The sequence below is a fragment of the Agelaius phoeniceus genome, chromosome 6 (assembly GCF_051311805.1).
Source record: "Agelaius phoeniceus isolate bAgePho1 chromosome 6, bAgePho1.hap1, whole genome shotgun sequence".
NCBI lineage: Eukaryota > Metazoa > Chordata > Aves > Passeriformes > Icteridae > Agelaius > Agelaius phoeniceus.
In genome coordinates, this window is record NC_135270.1 from 61,891,154 (window position 1) to 61,910,718 (window position 19,565).

Genomic DNA, 19,565 nt, shown 5'->3' on the forward strand with positions numbered 1-19,565 from the left:
GGAGATTGGTCCCAAAAGGTTTGGAGGTCCCAGCACCAATGCTGGGAATGTGTCACCTCCTGTGTGGCACCTTCACCGTCCCCAAGGACACCAGGGTGGCCATCCTGAGGGACACTTGCAGCAGAGACCCCCAGGGTCAGGGTGGCACCCAACCTTCCCTCTGTCCATCCAGAGGGACACCCAGCCCTTTCTCCCCGTCTGGAATTGCTGTGTGCAGCTTCCTGCACTGGGGACAGATGTGTCCCTCACTCCACCAGGACTGGGACGCCCAGCAGGGACTGTCCCCACTGCTGGGAGTGGCAGACAGGGATCTCTGTGCCTGGGAGTGAAGCAGCTCAGGAGAAAGCCATGGAGAGTGAAATGGGAGGGTGGGAATGTGACTCAGGCTGTGTCAGCCCAGGGCAGCGCTGCCCTGGCCAGAGGAAATCCCTCCTGAATCATCCCCTGTGGCTTTTGGGGACCTCAGTGACCCAGGGATGCCACCCCACAGCAGGGAGGGCTCTGGGTGCTGGGGCACTGCCAGGTGCCAGCGTCGCTCCCTGCTGGGCAGCCTGGCCATGGAGGATGCAGGAGGGCAGGGACATTCCAGGGATGACACACAGGTCACCAAAATGCTGCCTGGGCTGAGTAAGAGACAAAGCTGGAATTTTCCCCAGCAGGGATTTCTCTCTTCCTTGCTCACAGCCAGCAGCTTGGCTTTAAGGAGTCTGCTCCAGCTGGGACAGGTCTCACATGTTTTATTTTATCTGACTTGACTTTACTGTGCAGTCTGATTCCCAGGGAAAGGCTTCCCAACACAGCCCAGCCTGGCTCCTGATGGCAGAGCTTCAACTATTCCCCATGTCCTGCCTTGTCAGAGGGGCCAGCTGGCTGCAATTCCCAGCTTTTCCCCCTGAGAGGGCACCCCCAGACCCCTTGTCCCCACAAGGTGTGTTCCCCACCCATGGCTGAATCCCTGGGTAGCCCCCAGGTGCCTTGGGGGTGGGGGTCCCTTCAGGAAGGGGCTGGGTTGGCTTTTGGGAATCACCAGCTGAGGTTGTTCTGGCTTCCCTTGTCCCTGGACTTGTTCCCTAAATCCCAGCTCATGTCTGCTGCTGGAGATGAGCTACAAAGACACTTTCAGTGTGAGCCAGCACGGCCAACCCTACACATTCCTGTCCCCAGGCAGCTCCCCAAGCAGAGCTCTGCCTTTAGGATGTGAGCTAAAGCCATTTAATCACAAGCCTCCTGTTGGCCATTTCCTTTGGACATCCTCAGCTTTCCATGATTTTTTATTGTCTCTTGAGCAACATCCCTCTGAGATCCTGGGGATGGCTGGGAGTTGAGTCACCAGATGCAAGGACTCTGTAACTCTGCTCTGCTCTCTCCCACTCCCTGCATCTTCCCTGATCCATCACAGTCCAAACTCCCCTGTGCTCCCACCCTCCTGTGCAGGAACATCCAGCGGTGCTGGGAACATCCTGCTGGGAACATCCTTGAGATCCAGGATATGGAGCCAGGCTGGGAGAGCTGGGGGTGCTCACCTGGAGAGGAGAAGGCTCCAGGGAGAGCTCAGAGCCCCTGGCAGGGCCTGAAGGGGCTCCAGGAGAGCTGGAGAGGGACTGGGGACAAGGGATGAAGGGACAGGAGCCAGGGAATGGCTCCCAGTGCCAGAGGGCAGGGATAGGTGGGAGATTGGGAATTGGGAATTCCTGATGTGAGGGTGGTTATGCCCTGGCACAGGGTGCCCATAGAAGCTGTGGCTGCCCCTGGAAGTGTCCAAGGCCAGGCTGGACAGGGCTTGGAGCACCTGGGACAGTGGAAGGTGTCCCTGCCATAGCAGGGGTTGGAATGGGATGGGATTTAAGATCCCTTCCAACCCAAACTATTCCATGATTCTGTGACAGGAGAAAGCTTTTAGCTTTTCTCAGACCATTTTCTTGCCCAGATGGACAAAGGTGACTTTTTGTCCCTCCCAGCCCTCATTCCCAGCTGGCAGTGCTGACATTGGTCACTTTATTCTCTGCAGAGCTCAGCTCTTGCTCATCCCTCCTTGCTCTGCTGGCCATTGCCCTCTCAGCCTGGCCTCTGCCTGCCCTGTCCTGCTCTGATACCCCCAGTGAGGCTCTGTGGGATTTTCCAGACCACAGCAGCTGTTGGTCTGTCCCACAAACTGGATTTTCAGCCTTGTCCCCTTCCACCCTGGCTGTTGTCCCTGGAATGTGGCTCCCTGTGGGAGACACCCAGCTCCCCTCAGCTCTGCCATCCCCTACAGAGGGACAGTGACCTCAGAGCAGGACAAGGACACTCCCAAAGGGGTTTGAACCCTCTGTGAGGATGAGAACTCCACAATGAATCCCTACAAGGACAGGGATCACCCACAGGAGAACAGGGACCCTCCTGTTAAGGTTTAGGGTCCTGATGCCAGGACAAGGATCCCACAGTGACTCCCTAAGGGCTTCCTTGCAAGGATGGGGACCCCAAAAGTGTCCAATGTTAGTTATGGCCCTGTGGACTGCCAGCAGCCTTCCAGTCTCAGAAAGGAATCAAAGAATCCAAGCAGGGGTGAAAGGGCAATTAAGTAGGATTTTAAAAATGCTCTGGGCACTGCTGTGTGAAGGAAAGTCTGAGAGAAAACATACCCTCAAAAAGAAATCCTCCCTGGCTTAGCACTTCCTTCTAAAAACACACAATGACTTCAGAAAAATGTCAGAAAACACATTTTGTCTCCCCAGAGGGAGAGAGGAAAAATAGAGAAAAGCAGCAATGTGATGTTGTTTGGTGACTGGACCTCAACCCCTGTCCTGGCAGGGGTGGGGAATTTGCTCCAAGGGCTTTGGGTGGGCAGGCTGGAGGTGTGGGGGCACTGGCAGCAGATTTCCCTGGGAGCACCTCTGCAATGCCCAGGCAGAGCTGAGCCCCCTCAAAAACTCCTCCAGTGCTCAATACTTGCTCCCAAACAGAAGGGATGTGCCACCCCTGGGCCCTGCAGCCCCTTCTCAAAGGAGATTATTGATTATAAACCTTGGAAATCCTGACTGATTCCAACAACATTCATCCCAGCCATGAATAATTTGGGGAATAGCTCTTGTGGAGCTCTCAGAAGTGTTTGGCAGTGCTGGCTGCTTGAAGCTGAGCCCAGTTTGCTGCAGCTGCAGCTGGAAATGGCACCATGGCAGGAAAATGCTGTGCCCAGGGAGGCCGAACTGGCCTGGATTGAGCAGAAACTCCAAAAAAAGGAGGGAAGTGCTGAGCAAACACTTGGGGAAGGACCTCTCTGAGGGGGAAAGAGCTGCTTGAAGCAGAGGATGTCCTGCCCTGGATGTGCTGGTGTTTGGTTTGATCCCTGAACCCTCTCAAGCCCATCAGATTTCTGAGTTCTGCTGTCCTGGGATGCTCCCAAAGCCCTCAGCAGCACCAAGGCTCCAGTTCCAGAGCATCCTGCAGGGAATGCTGAGGTTTCCAGGGCTGATTGGCTGCTAAAATTGGGGAATGCAAAAGGTAATGAATGGAGGGGTGATGGCAAAATGCCACACACTGAGAAACCAGCCAGGCACAGCAGTTCCAGCAGCCAGACACACCAGGACAGAGCCTGGAAGCTTTTCCCTTGTCCTCTTTCCCCTTTTCCCTTTGCCCTTTCCCCTTTGGTCTTCCCCTCTCCCATTCCCTTCCCCTTTTCCTTGTCCCCTGTCCCTTGCCCCCTCTTCCTTTCTCTTTTCTCTTGCCCCCATTCCCTTTTATCTTCCATCCCCCTGATCTCCTTCCCCTTTTCTTTGTTCCCTGTCCCTTGTTCCCTTTCCACCTTCTCTTGCCCCCTTTCCCCTTACCCATTTCTCTTCCCCTTTTCCTTCCCCCCCTTTCTCTTTGCCTTTCCCTTGTCCCTGTCCCCTTTTCCTTCCCCATTTCTCTTCCCCTTCTCTTGTCCGTCCACTTTTCCTTCCCCATTTCTCTTTCCCTTGTCCCTGTCTCCTTTTCCTTCGCCATTTCTCTTCCCATTCCCCCATCCCCTTCTCCTTTCCCTTGTTCCCTGTCCCTTATTCCCCTTCCCTTTCCTCCTGCCCCCTTGTCCCTGTCCCCTTTTCCTTCCCAATTTCTCTTTCCCTTTCCCTCATTCCCGTCCCCTTTTCCTTCCCCATTTCTCTTTGCCTTTCCCTTGTCCCTGTCCCCTTTTCCTTCCCCATTTCTCTTTCCCTTTCCCTCATTCCCGTCCCTTTTTCCTTTCCCAATTTCTCTTTCCCTTTCCCTCATTCCTGTCCCCTTTTCCTTTCCCATTTCTCTTCCCTTTCCCCCATCCCCTTCCCCTTTCCCTTGTTCCCTGTCCCTTATCCCCTTCCCTTTTCTCCTGCCCCCTTTCCTCTGTCCCCATCCCTATTTGAAGAGCTGCAAATAGGGAGGTTTGCAGAGGCTCCTCATCCTCCTCAGGGCCAGGAGGGATTCCAGGAACAGCCCCAGGGGCCCCCAGATGCCCGGGATGAGGATGAGGATGACCCTGGAGGAAGCAGGAACACTCCACAGCTTTCCAAAACCAGTGCCTGATGTGATCATTCCAAGGTGATGAGCAGCTTCCTCCAGCAGCCCAGGGAGCTTTGGCAGAGCCCCTCAGCAGGGCAGGGGCTGCTCCTGCCTTCCCCAGGCTCTGATCTGCTGGGAAGGCTCATCCTGACGGATCTGTGGCTCAATCCAGCCTCTGCAGGGCCCTCAGAGAGACCTCCCAGCTCAATTAGCTCAATTCCCAGCCCCAGTTGCATGGAAAAGGTCTGGAGCAGAGGAAGCAGCAGCTGCTCATGACAAATAAATGTTGTGTCATGTACACATCCCCTCCCATGACAAACCCCATTGCTGTGCAGGGCCAGAGCTCTCTGGTAGCACGAATGTCCAGGGGTAAACAGGCTCCAAACCACTCTGGAACAGCTTCTTGTAAACAGAGACTTTTCTTTTTAACTCTGTTCAAAACTCTGTCTGCTTTGATGTTTCACATCTGGGCTGGCCCTGACCATTTCCTCCTGCCCCCACAAGAGCAGATTGGTAAATCCTTGTCCCTGCTGTGGTGTTTGGGATAGGGGGCTCCCAATAAAAGGCACCCATGGTGGATTTATCCATCCCAGTTCTGCCAACCACTGCTGTGCTGCTTGTCCAGCACCTTCCAGGTGCAGAGGGAGGAGGGTGGTGCTGGAATGGGTTTGGGGAGGGTGATGTGCTCAAGGAGCTCTGGGGGCTTCTCCCAACCCCATTTCCAGCACCACAGAGGGGAAACTGAGGCAGAGCAACCATAGAATCCCAGAATGGTTTGGGGTGGAAGGAATCTTAAAGCTCATCCCATTCCACCCCCTGCCATGGGCAGAGACCCTTTCCACTATCCCAGGGTGCTCCAAGCCCTGTCCAGCCTGTCCTGGAACACTTCCAGGGATGGGACGTGCCAGACCTGAGGGCTGGAATTTTGCCTATGGCAGGAGCTCACTCACAACCCAGCTGCTGAGAAAAGCAAGATCTCCAGGTGGTTTTTCACAGAGTTTTTAATTCAGCCACAAAATGGCACCTTCTGCATCTGGGGCAGCCCAGTGGGAACCACAATGAAACCACAGCCCCAGCACTGGCACATAAAATCCTACAAGGATTTATGGCCTGACTTGCTTGGTAACCCCAGGACCTTTGCTCTCCTCCTCACATGAGCTCACCTCACAAGGCTGCTGATGGGGTTCTGATTTTTCCTAATAAGTGTGGGGTTTTTTTGGGAGAGTTCACAGGTCCATCCCACAGGGCAGGATGGTGAGAGATCCACCCTGCTCCACGATGCCTCGAAGCTTTTATGGCCCCTATAAAATCCAGATGCTCCATGTGAGTTTGACACTGTTTAGTCTCTTGCTTTGGGAGATTTAGGTCACTTTGGGAGCAGCAGATGGGCAGCATTTCCCTGCGGATTTGATGGACTTGGACGTTTGCACATTGCAGGGAAAGCCAGTTAAAATAAAAGCAGCCTGGCATGGGAAAGCCTGGCGATACCCAGGAGTGTCCCCAGCACATTCCCCGCCTCAGGCTGCCAAACAGGGACACGAGGTGCCCCTTCCAGAGCTCGGGAAAAGCCCGAGGGCACGGGGGAAGTGTGATCCCGCCCTCCCTGCCGGCTGCAAGGGGAACGAGGACATAAATTCCCTGACACCTCATCGGGATGCTCCTAAGGGACAGGACTTTCTCCGGGGGCGGGTGCACAGGCCAGCGGTGCCTGGAGAGCCGCTCCCTCCCCGAGGGAGGGCTGGAGTTTTAGCTCCACGTTCCAGTCAGGCTTGGAAAACTTTCCCTTCTTTCTGTTTTCAGTAGCTTGTGGATCATGTGGGAGCTCTGGCTGGGCTTTTCCCTGTCCCTCTGGTTGGGTTTCTGGTTGGATGTCCCCAGGCTGGGGAAGGGGGGGGACTCTGGGGGGCTCTGATCCATCCAGGCCTTTGCCTGGGTGTGTGTTTGGGATAAAGGGTGGAGCAGGGAATAGCAGGGATGCAAGAGTACAGGGATATAGGGATTCAGGAATTCAGGGATTCAGGGATACAGGGGTACAGAGATGCAGGGATTCAGGGATACAGAGGTACAGGGATGCAGGGATTTAGAGATTTAGGGATACAGGGATTTGGGGGTACAGGGATTCAGAAATTCAGGGATACAGGGATTCAGGAATTTAGGGGTACAGGGATACAGGGATTTAGAGATTCAGGGATACAGGGTTTCAGGGATACAGGGATTCAGAAATTCAGGAACTCAGGGATACAGGGACATAGGGGTACAGGAATTCAGGGATATAGAGATACAGGGATTCAGGGGTACAGGGATACAGGGATTCAGGGGTACAGAAATTCAGGAATTCAGGGATTCTAGAATTCAGGAATTCAAGGATACAGGGATACAGGGGTTCAGGGATACAGAGGTACAGGGATGCAGGGATTTAGAGATTTAGGGATACAGGGATTTGGGGATGCAGGGATTCAGAAATTCAGGGATACAGGGATACAGGGATTCAGGGATTTAGGAATTCAGGGATACAGGGACACAGAAATTCAGGAACTCAGGGATACAGGGACACAGGGGTACAGGGATTCAGGGACATAGAGATACAGGGATTCAGGGGTACAGGGATACAGGTATTCATAGATAGAGGGATCCAGGGATTCAGGGATCCAAGAATTCAGGGATTCAGGGGTACAGAAATTCAGGAATTCAGGGATTCTAGAATTCAGGAATTCAAGGATACAGGGTTTCAGGGATACAGGGGCACAGGGATACAGAAATTCAGGGATACAGGGGTACAGGGATTCAGGGGTACAGGATCCAGCCCCATCCCAAGATGCTCCAGCTCACCCTCCCAGCACACCCAGCTCCATCTGTGAGGAAAAATGAGCAGCAGGAGGGCTGCAGCTCCATGGAATTGTGGAATATTTAGGTTGGAAGAGACCTTAAAGCCCATCTTGTTCCAAGTCCTGCCATGGGCAGGGACACCTTGCACTGAACCAGGATGTTCACGTTGTTGTTTTCGTGGCAGAGGAAGAGAAAAACAGAATTACATGAGAAAATGTCTGGGCACAGCCCTTCTGAGTGAGGAGGTCACACCCACAGCTAAAATAAATCTGGTAGGCTTGAGAACTGGACAGTTTATGGTAATCTGGGGAAAAGTCACGTGAGACCTTCACCCCCTTGCAATGCTGAACCCAAAAGCCAGAATGAAAATTGTTGTTATTACTCATATATTGTAAAAAAGCTTTAAAATGCAAGGCTCTGCTGGGAGAGCTGGGAGTGTTCACATGGAGAAGGCTCCAGGGAGCCTTTAGAGCCCTTGCAGGGCTTGAAGGGGCTCCAGGAGAGCTGGAGAGGGACTGGGGCCAAGGGATGGAGGGACAGGAGCCAGGGAATGGCTCCCAGTGCCAGAGGGCAGGGATGGGTGGGAGATTGGGAATTCCTGGCTGGGAGGGTGGTGGGGCTGATGCAGGCATCCCAGCCCGTGGATTCCACTGCAGGATTCCCAAGTGAAGCTGATGTGGCACAAGGAATTTATGCCCCCACAAAAGTTTGTTCTGGATCTCTCAGGTGTATTTGGTTTTACTTTAGGTAATTCTGCCCAGCCCTGCTGCTTCCAAGGTCTCATAACCCCTCACAATGACAGGGAAAAGCCACAAATTCCTCATTTTGGGTCTCAGTGTTGGGCACCAGGCTCTGATTTTAAGCCTATGAAGTTTGGGATGCCGCAAAAAATCCCTGGAAAAGGCTGATTCCTCTTTCAGAACAGGATCATTCTGATGTGGGGTGACCTGAAGGACTCAGAGGAAAGGTTTCACATGAATATGTGGGGATGCAGAGGTGCAAAACCAGCTGTAAAAGCAGAAGGCAGCGTGGCAAAGCCAAATGTGACATTTTCCTGTGGCATGGGAAGCCCTGGAAGCACTGCAGAGCCAGATGGGAAGCCCAGCCATGCCATGTCCCCATAAGTCACTTCCTTGGCTAATTAATTTAATCCAATTTGACATGGATCACACCCTCTGGAGCCCAGGGAGGGTTCCTGTGCCTGGAAAGGCAGCTCTGCTTTGCCTCCAGCATCCCAAAGGTCTGGAGCAGAAATTCCAGAAGTGCTATGCAGGAATGCTGGGCTTGGACACATCACTGCATCCATCCCATGGATCCCATCCCATGGATCCCATCCCATCCCATCCCATCTCCATTTCATCTCCATCCCATCCCATCCATCCTATCCCATCCCATCCCATTCCATGGATCCCATCCCATTGATCCTATCCCATTTTATGGATCCCGTCCCATGGATCCCATCCCATCTCATCCCAATCCCAATCCCATCCCATCCCATGGATCCCATCCCATGGATCCCATCCCATCCCAATCCCACCCCAATCCCATCCCATCCCATCCCATCCCATCCCATCCCATCCCATCCCATCCCATCCCGTCCCATGGATCCCATCCCATGGATCCCATCCCATCCCCACCTTTGTAGGGTGTTCCCAAATGTTCCCCACATTCCCTGATCCTCCTGAATGGGATTGAGGGGCTTTTGTGGCCCCCATAAAGCACAACCAAAACAGCCCCAAAATGAGCATTTCCTCCCTGCTGACAGCACAGGAATGTGGGGGAGATGTTCCAAACAAGCCAGGAAAGGAGGGGGCAGGAGGGAAGTGCTTTTCCTTTCTTCTCTACTCTCCCAAAATGCCTTTTTCCCAAAACCATTGTGTGGCATCAGCATCACCTGGGAATGGAGAGGGATTGTTTCCAAGGGGCTGAAGTGCCAGAATAAAGGAGCTTTCCACTGCCAGAGGAGATGGGACATTGGTGTCCTGGATTGCCAAGCAAATTGTTTTCTATTTGCCATCTGTGTGGCAGTTGTCTTCTGTCCATTGGGCAGTTTTTCCTTATCTCTTCCACTGGGGACACACCTGCTGATAACAGCCATGGAATGTCCCTGCATGGCTGATAAGAACTGCAGCATCCCATTGGGAGATGTGAGCCCAGAGGGAGGAGCCAAGCATTCCTGCCTGGATATAATCTGGAGATTCTGGAACACCAGCACGGCTTCTGCACTGGATTCCCCAGAGGAGCAGCAGCTGCCTCTCCTTCCCCTGGATCTGCAGAGGAAGCCTCCACCCTTCTCCAGGATCCCTGCTCCAGCAGAGCCACCCCTGGCACTGCAGGAGGGCTGAGCCACAATTCCAATGGGGCTGTGCCAGCACCCTGACCCACAGGGTGTCAGGCTGGGCTCTGACTCTGGCACTGTTGGCTTAGCTTACTGCATTTTTTATTTCATCCTTTGATTTTCTTCTCTAATAAAGAACTGTTATTCCTACTCCCATATTTTTGCCTGAGAGCCCCTTAATTTCAAATTGATAGCAATTCAGAGGGAGGGGGTTCACATTTTCCATTTCAGGGTTGGCTCCTGCCTTCCTTAGCAGGCACCTGGCTTTCCAAACCAAGACTATTGGGAAGGAATTCTTCCCTCTGAGGGTGGGCAGGCCCTGGCACAGGGTGCCCAGAGCAACTGTGGCTGCCCCTGGATCCCTGGAAGTGGCCAAGGCCAGGCTGGACAGGGCTTGGAGGCACCCAGGACAGTGGAAGGTGTGGATAGGGGGTGGAACTGGATGGGATTTAAGGTCCCTTCCCACCCAAACCATCCCATGATTCTATGGCAGATTTTGGACAAGATCCCCGCTCCCTGCACCCCACAGGCACTGGGGAAAGTCTCACCATTTTTAGGAAGCCTGAGGGGCAGCTGATGCCCTCTGTTGTCTCCAAGGAATGGCTTCTCCCTCCCTCTCCAGCAGCAGATTCCCAGATGGAAATGCAGGGTTAAAGACCTGCCTGGAGCTTCCCTGTGCCAGCAGGTTTCCGGTGTGGGAATAAAAAAGTCATTAAGGGCCAGCACAGACAATGAAATGAAACTTTGTCATCGTGGATTTGAGCTGAGCAGACGCTGAGGGAGCTGATGAGAGGCAAATTAATTTGCTTTTTCCGAAGGCTCCTGCGTGACGTTAATAAAAGCAGCATTTTGTGCAGGCTCATGGCTCAGGATGCAGAGAGTCACAGTCCTCCCTGGCCTTCCAGAGCTCTGCTGAAGGCTCTTTTCTCCTTTGGAAGCAGAAAAAGGAGGAGTTTTTGGATTCCAGAGCTTGGGTGTAATCCCTGGCCAGCAGCTCAGGATGTGTCCTGGCAAAGGGACTCAGGTTTAAGAGGTTCCTCTCCTTGCAATTTCCCTTTTATTCTGGCATTGAATTTGATCCAAATCATTTCCCTGAGCCTGCTTGCCAGGTTTGCTGCCCTGATGGTTGGGAGAGTGCCTCTCCTGCAGCAGAAAGCCAATCCCAGGGGATGGATGCTGGGAGGCTCTCTCCCAGCCCTGAATTTCCTGATGAGGAGCCACAAACCTCCCAAAAAAACCAGCAGCTGCTAATTAGTGGTCAGCAGAGGAGCTGGGGGCTGGCAGGAGTGAATCCTTGGATTCTGGGAGAATCCTGCTTTTGGGCTGTGCCATGGCTCCTGCTGGGCTCTCCTCCCACCCTGTCACATTCCTGCAGGGTGCAACCTCCTGGCCATTTCCAACATTTTTTCCCATTTTTTAAAATATTTTTCCTTCTATCTTTTGCACTCCAGGCAGCCATTCCCCCTGGCTTAGAGGAGAATTGGGCAACTGGTCCTGAAATTCCAGCGTGAGCAACCAGGTCATGACCATCCAGATAAATAAAGCTCAAGGACCCAAGGCTCTTCCTTAAGATTTTTGGCTCCTTTTCCAGCTGAGCACACCCTGAGCCATGATGGGAGCCCCAAAACTGAGCTCAGAACGTGCTTTTCCTCCTGCTGAGGGAATCATTTGGGAAGGGACAACTGTGCCCTGCCAGTGCTGGGTGAGATGGTGCCAAATTTGGGTTCCCAAGGTTGGCACCAGGATTAAGGACATTCCATGGGCGTGGGGAGCACCCCAGCTTCACCCCCATGGGCAGCCACATCTGGGAACCCTATTCCCTAAAATTCCACAGCCCCCCAGCCACAGGGTGCTGCCAAAAACTCATTTGAGCAAGAGCAGCCCCTGCCTGACATCTGCCCACAGACATTTGGGAGGCCAGGAGACTTCCTGTGGACATTGGCTGCCTGACAGAAGTGACCTCAATTCTGCCTTTTTTTAGGGTGGGTATTTTTGGGGGTGGTGTTTTGATAACAGGTGGGAGCTTTGCCTGCCTCTCCCTGCCTGTGGGATCAGCAGGTTTTAGGGAAGAGCTCAGAGATGGGGGGGGAAATTCTGTAGCTGCGTTAAAAAATTGTCATTCTACATCTGTAAAATACATTTTATTGCCACTTTTTAGGAAATTGAAGGCGCCCACTTCCCCCTGCCAGCCTCTCCTGCTGCCTCTCCCCCCATTCCCGTGGTTTCATCCCACATCCAACACATTTCCTCCAGGAGCCTGATCTACCCTGAGCAGCATCACAAGCACAAACCCACACATGATTCAGCAGACTCCTTTGAGAGACATTTATTATTTAAATAATAACTCTTTTTCTTTTTTTTACATCACCTTGACTCACAAACCACGGAAAAGCCCCAAATCTCGGCACTTTTGGGCTCCCTGAGCAGAGCTGCAGCTCCCAAATGAGACCCCACACTGGGAATTGCACAAATGCCCCTGGGTGTGTTGGATGCTGCTCGAATGGGAGCCACAATGAAATTCCTAATGGCAGTGGTGGCCTTGGGATGTGGAGTTGGATGCTCCTCATCCCAGTGGGAACCATCCTGGAGTCCCAAAGAGCAAGAGGAATCCCAGAAAACAAAATAGTGGTGTTGAAGGATGCTCCCCAACTTCAAAACCTGGATGGTTTTGCAGTGGGTTTTTTGCTTTTATTGATTTTGTTTTGTTTTGTTTTGTTTCATTTTAAATAAATTTTCATCCCAATCAAGGAAAAACCCAAACCCCACCAGCAGCACCACCCTGGATGTGGGTGAAGCTCATGGCTGTGACCATTCCCTGCTCAGGCTCTTTATTCCCTTTGTTGGCTCTTGCAAAAATCGTGGGGCAGAGGGAATTTCCAAGTGGGTGCTGAGGAGAGGCTCTGCTCCATCACAGCACCAGGGAAGTTCCAAAATTTGGCTTTTTTAATACTTTGGTGCCCCTCAGGGACCCACCAGCGCCTAAAATCTCAGGGGTGTGGCACAGACAGACAGACAGACATGAGCACACAGACCTGGCCCTGAAAAAGTGCATTTCTTTAGGCAACCAGCCTTAAAAAAGGAGGATTTTTTGAGGATACACTGCTTCCTTCCTCTCCTTCCCAATCCTTATGGATCTGGGGAAACAGATGGGTGTTTGCAGCCACCCAGCCCCATCTCCAGGAGCTGTGCATCCCAAAAACCCACGGAGACCTTGCTGGGAAGCACACCAGCAGTAACCTCTGCTTCCCAACACCACCCAGCCATGGGGTCACAACAAAAACCCCCCAAGCTTCATCCCCAGCCCTCCCCAGCAGGGCTGAGCCCTCCTCCAGCCCCAAGGGTGCCAGCAGCACCCAGGGACTCACCAGCCCTTCCAAGCCCAGGGGCTCACCAGCCCTTCCAACCTTCTCCTGCTGCACTTTTGTCCCCGTGAGAGGCCACAGTGACTTCCCAGGTGACACCTGAGCCACCCCCAGCTGGCCCAGGCTGCAGCAGCCACTGGATGAGCCCTAAGGCAGAGCTTCACAGAATCACAGAATTCACAGAATCACTGGGTTGGGAGAGACCTTGAGGATCATGGAGTCCAATCCAGCCCCAACAGCTCAACTCACCCCTGGCACCCAGTGCCACATCCAGGCTTTGTTAAACACACCCAGGGATGGGGACTCCACCACCTCCCCGGGCAGAACATTCCAGAACTTTATCACCCTTTCTGTGAAAATCTTTTTCCTGATATCCAGCCTGTATTTCCCTTGGTGCAGCTCAAGGCTGTGTGCTCTGGTTGTGTCAGTGCTGCTGGAGACAGAGCCCAGCCCCAGCTGAGCACAGGCACCTTTCAGGAGCTGTGAGAGTGATGAGGGCAGCTCTGAGTCTCCTTTTCTCCAGGCTGAGCACCCCCAGTTCCCTCAGTGCTTCCTCACAGGGTTTGTGTTCCAACCCCTCTCCAGCCTCATTGCCTCCTCCGGATGCTCTCCAGCATCTCAACATCCTTCCCAAACTGAGGGGCCCAGAACTGCCCATCAGGAGGCTCGATCCTCCTGGATCTGCTGCCCACAGAGGTGTGGCTGTGCTGGCAGCTTTGTCACAGCAGAGGACACGGCGTGGCTGTCTGGGGCCGTGGGGGTGACCTGGCAGCAGAGCACGGAGCGCATCAGGCGCAGCACGGGCGGGCGCAGGATGGCAAAGACCCAGGGATCCACGATGGAATTGATGGACAGGAAACGCAGGGCCAGCAGGTCCCACCTGTGGTCATCCTCTGCCTCGCTGAACTTGTTCACGTAGGCACGGATCTGTGAAATCAGGGCGGGGAAAGGAGGTTACAAAACAAATCTTGTTGTTCTGCTAGGCCGGGTTCAGCCAAGGCACATCCACAGAATTCACAGGATCACAGAGTTCACGGGATCACAGAATCATAGAATTCACAGGATCACAGAATTCACAGAATGACAGAATTCACAGAATTGACAGAATTGACAGAATCACAGAATTCACAGGATCACGGAGTTCACGGGATCACAGAATCATAGAATTCACAGAATTCACAGAAAGACAGAATGACAGAATCACAGAATGACAGACTTCACAGAATCACAGAAATCGCAGAATGACAGAATTCACGGAATTCACAGAATGACAGAATGACAGAATCACAGAATTCACAGAATGACAGAATTCATGGAATTCACAGAATGACAGAATTCACAGAACCACAGAATCCGCAGAATGACAGAATGACAGAATTCACAGAATCACAGAAATCACAGAATGACCAGGTTGGAAGAGACCTTCAAGGTCATCGAGTCCAACGCAGCCCCAACACCTCAACCAAACCCTGGCACCCAGTGCCACATCCAGGCTTTGTTAAACACACCCAGGGATGGGGACTCCACCACCTCCCTGGGCAGAACATTCCAGAACTTTGTCACTCTTTCTGTAAAAAACTTTTCCCTCATATCCAACCTGTATTTCCCTTGTCACAGCTTGAGCCTGTGTCCTCTGGTTGTGTCAGTGCTGCCTGGAGGAGGTGCATCCAACCTGGTCTGGAACCCTTCCAGCCTCAGCTTCTCTGGACAATCTGTATCAGGGCCTCACCACCCTCACAGTAAGGAAATTTTTCCTGATATCCCATCTAAACCTCCTCTCTGTCAGTTTGAATCCATTTCTCCCTGGTCCTGTCACTCCAAGCCTTTGTAAAGAGTCCCTCTCTATCTCCCCTGTAGTTCCTTTCAAGTGCTGAAAAGTCATAATTAGGTGACCTCAAATCCTTCTCTTTTCCAGGGTGAGCAATCCTGATTCTCCCAGCAGAGCTGCTCCATCCCTTTAATCAACTTGGTGCCTCCTCTGGACTCACTCCAACAGTTCCAGGTCTTTCCTGTGCTGGAATGACCCCAGAGCTGGACACAGCACTGCAGTGGGGTCTCACAATCACCTCCCTCAACCAGGGAGAAATCACAGGGAGAAACAATCCCGAGTTTGGACTCCCAAGATCTTCCCCCCCCCAGGCAGCTCTTTTGGGGTGATTTGGGCTGTCACAGCAAATTTGCCAACTCTGTGGTGTGGGAATCTACAAAATCAGAGGGTTTTGGGAAAGCTGCAAAAGGCAGGCTTCAGAGACAGCAGAACTGTGATTAGAGCTAAGCAGCAGCCATGAGATTGGTCAGCAGAAAAATTATTTAAAAAGTAGAAAAGCAAGGACAAATACAACAATGGTTTGTGTATTAAAGCTTGTCTAGAATAACTCCCTAAGCTACAGAAAAGTTTATCTAGCCAGATATTAGGAAGTTTGAAGCTTAATAATGGAGCTCTGTGCGTTGTGTTTTAAGGCTTACAATCAGGTGTTGTATTCAAAATAAGCAGGCATTGTTTTAACCAAAGGTACCTGTGCTTATAGTGGTTGGATGGAACTACTGTCAATGTGCTTTTGCTTTGTGTGATTGGTCAAAAAAACTTATAAAATAAGTTGTAACATTCAGTTCTGGGATGTGAGCTGCTGGCATCTTCCCATTGTCATAACCATGTAATGAGACTGATGCTGGAAAATAAAATACCTCAAGGCACGTTCCACAGCAGCCCTGTCCTGTTCATGATTTGTACACACAGCCCTGGCCGGCGATATGTGGGTTTAAATGAACTTTAAAGGCAAGCCAGCCCCGTGCTCTGCCCCGCTCCGAGGCACAGCTGGAGCCGAGCTGCTGGAGGAAGTGGCGTCTCTGGTGTCTCTCACCTTGAGGCCACACGGCAGCCAGAGCCGTGGGACACGGATGGAGAGGGCGAGCAGCATGAGCGCTGCCGACCCCGCCGCTCCTTCCTGCGCTGCCGACTCATCCCAGCCCGCGGGGCTTCCTGGAAGGTGACTCAGCACTCCTTACTCACCCGGGTCACCCGCCACCCCCTCGCTCCGGGCTGGGCGCACGCAGGGATGGGGCTGGGCAGCATCCCTGGAGCATCCCTGCCCTGCCTGGCATCCGCCGGGTACCACCCCGGGATGGCACCGCGCCGCAGCATTTCCCAGCTCTGGCGGGTTTGGGGGAGGAATTCACGGCCTGAGGGGTTTGTGCGCCTGAGCTGCTCCTGGGAGGAGCTGTGGGCAGCCGGGGACAGGGGAGAAAGTGTCACCCCAAGGAGGCAGCTGGGTTTGAGCCGCTGCCAAGCGCGGCCCCGCATGGGAGCGGGGCGGTGGGAAAAGGGAAGCTGGCTCTGGATAAGGCCATATCTGCCACCACAGGGCCCATGGGAGCCCGGCCAGGGCTGCTTTCCCAGCCCCTCTGCCCCCAGCACGCTCACAGGGCCCTGCCCACGTGTCCCCACCGAGGGGTTCCGCTCCTGCTGACCTCAGCAGCCAGCCCAGGGCTTTTTTGGGACACGGGAAGGGCTGTCCATCCTCTGGGGGTTCATGGTCAGGAGCTGGGGTCTCTCAGGGCGTTGAGGCTCCTGGGATGCTCACGAGCATCTGAACATTATTTCTTTGTTCTAAAACCCTGGCTCAGCTGTATCCTGTGGTTATTTCCTTTTCCCTTAGGAAAAGCAAGGGAGGATGAAGGGAAGGTAGAGTCTATTTAACACCAAGAGTGTGAAATTAGCACTGGCTGTGCTCCCAGCCTTGCTGGGGTCACTTCTTCAGGGACCAAACAACCTCCTGCACTGGGGGGCTCACACACCCAGGGTCTGGATGCTCCTGCTGGAAAAGCACCTGGATGGCTGAAAAGTGGCCCTTGGGAGGGCAGAGCCCAGACAGAGGCAGGGCACTCGCTCTCTCCACTTCTTCACTTGGCTATTTTGATCCCAGATTTCTGCTGGAAGCCTCGTGCATGGATGGGGCATGGGATGTGGGGATGTCCCTTGGGATGACACGTGCTGTGGCTGCTGTGCCAGATCTCTGTTCCCAGAAATCTCCCAGCTTGGTGCCAGCGCCTCAGTGCTGCTGCAGAGGAGCAGAAATCTCTGTCTGACAGCAAGGTGGGCACAGCCTCCCACATCTCCAGCTCCATCCTCAGAAATCTGGGATAACTCATCCCACCCAGCAGGGATATCCACTGCCTCCAGCCCAGGGCAGCTCCTTCATCCCCTCTCTAGAAGTGTAATTGGTTGTTTTGCCATTCCTCACACCTCCACCATGAGTTCCTGGATCCTGGGAATCTCAGTGATGATGTGTGGTCCAGGGGACCCTGCCTGAGCCACACGGCCTGGCCTTGGAGCCTCTGTGGGGTGGGAGGGCAACTCTGCTCCTGCCACATCATTCTCTTACCACACCATTCTCCTGTCAGACCATCCTCCTGCCACCCCATTCTCCTGCCACTCCATCCTCCTGTCACCCCATTCTCCTGCCACTCCATCCTCCTGCCACCTTCTGTCAGACCATCCTCCTGCCACTCCATCCTCCCACCACTCCATTCTCCTGCCACCCCATTCTCCCACCATCCCGTCCTCCTGTCACCCCATTCTCCTGCCACCCCATTCTCCTGCCATTCCATGCTCCTGCCCCCTGTGATCCTGACACCCCATCCTCCTCCTGGCTCTGGGATCACAGGAAGTGATTCCCCCACTCCCCATTGATGTGCAAATTGCCAAGCTCATGGCTGAGCTGGGCTCTCCCAACATTTCACCCCAACCCTCGAGGTCCGGCCAGCAGAGCTGGGGGATGTTTTACAAAGGCCAGGACAGAAAAGCGAGTGCTGGGGCGAGGGGACAACCAGCGACACTCACCGTGAAGGGCAGGGAGCAGATGACGAAGGTGATGGTCATGATGGAGAGCAGCAGGAGGTGGTCGATCTCCTCGGCCATGGAGAACATTCGCCGCCCGCAGCCCGTAGCGCCGCGGGGCTGCTCGGGGGCGGCCACCCTGCGGCTCCTCTGCCCGCGGCGGTGCATGCGGGCCAGGTTCGCCATCACGCTCAGGTTGCACAGCAGCACGGCCACGATGAGGAAGAGGAGCAGCGTGGCGTAGAGCAGCGAGAAGGTGACGTTCAGCCCGTGGCTGCGGTGCGGCTCCAGGTGCATCTGGATGAAGCACCAGGTGCCGGGGCAGTACTGCACGTAGCGCCCGAAGCCCAGCAGCGGCAGCGAGCACAAGGCGGCCGAGAAGGTGTAGATGGCCGGCAGGGCCACCAGCCCCGTGCGGGGGCTCAGGAAGCGCTCGTAGAAGTAGGGTCGCCCCAGGGCCAGGCAGCGCTCCAGCGCCATGGTGAAGAGGATGAGCATGGTGGCGAGGCCGAAGAAGCTCATGGCGAAGCCGAAGTAGAGGCAGATGTGCCCTCCGCGGGCCAGGCTGGTCAGGGTGAGGTTTTGGTGGTAGGAAGCCAGCACCAAGGGGCTGACGGAGCAGGTGCCCAGCAGGTCGGTGACCACCAGCGCCAGCACCAGGACGTGGAACAGCGCGGGCGGGCGCTGCCGGGCCCCGCGGCGGCCGCGCAGCAGCAGCCCCAGCGCCAGCAGGTTGCCCAGGAGCCCGGCCGAGAACATGAGGGCGCTGACCAGCGGGCGAGCCCCGGCCGGCAGCGCTTCCCCGGCGCTCCCGTCCGCCCGGCCCGTCCCGTTCATCGCCGCCGCACGCCCGACTGCGCTGCCGCCCCCGGCACCGGCACCGGCGCCGCCCGCCCCGACGGCACCGCCCCGCCCGCCGCCCCCGGCACCGCCCCGGGCCCCCGGCACCGCCCCGGGCCCCCCCGGGCCAGCGCTCACAGGGATGGACGGAGCGGAGGCGGGGAACGCGCACGGAGCGACCCTGGCCGGACCGAGAGTCCCGGTACCGGTGTGAGAGCCCCGGACACGGCCGGTCCCGGTACGGGTCTGAGAGACCCGGTAACGGTGTGAGAGCCCCGGACACGGTCAGTCCCGTGCGGGTCTGAGAGTCCCGGTACCGGTCTGAGAACCCCGGACACGGCCGGTCCCGGTACGGGTCTGAGAGACCCGGTAACGGTGTGAGAGCCCCGGACACGGCCGGTCCCGGTACGGGTCTGAGAGCCCCGGTATCAGTGTGAGGGCCCCGGACACGGCCGGTCCCGGTACGGGTCCGACAGTCCCGGTACCGGTGTGGGGGTCCCACTCACGGTCAGTCCCGGTACTGGTCTGAGAGACCCGGACGCGGTCAGTGACGGTGCGGGTCTGAGAGTCCCGGTACTGGTCTGGGAGCTCCGGACACGGCCGGTCCCGGTACCGGTCTGAGAGCCTCGGATACAGCCAGTTCTGGTACGGGTCCGACAGTCCCAGTACGGGTCTGAGAGTCCCGGACTCGGCCAGTGCCGGTACCGATCTGAGAGTCCCGGTACCGGTGTGAGAGCCCCGGACACGGCCGGTCCCGGTACCGATCTGAGAGTCCCGGTACCGGTGTGAGAGCCCCGGACACGGCCAGTGCCGGTGCGGTCCGAGAGCCCCAGTGCCGGGCTGGGAGCGCTGGGGCGGCCCCGGGATCGCT

At 55.0% G+C, this 19,565-nt stretch overlaps 1 protein-coding gene across 1 annotated transcript; it reads right to left on the reverse strand.

Moving 5' to 3' along the window:
• Positions 1-11,966: 11,966 nt before the first annotated feature.
• Positions 11,967-18,711, reverse strand: PTGER2 (prostaglandin E receptor 2). The gene is made up of 2 exons (XM_054635702.2): positions 17,858-18,711; positions 11,967-13,944 (listed from the first exon to the last, which is right to left on the reverse strand). Exons 1-2 carry the CDS (start codon positions 18,689-18,691, stop codon positions 13,675-13,677), a joined length of 1,104 nt encoding a protein of 367 aa, XP_054491677.1. The 5' UTR covers positions 18,692-18,711; the 3' UTR covers positions 11,967-13,674.
• Between the last annotated feature and the right edge of the window lie 854 nt (positions 18,712-19,565).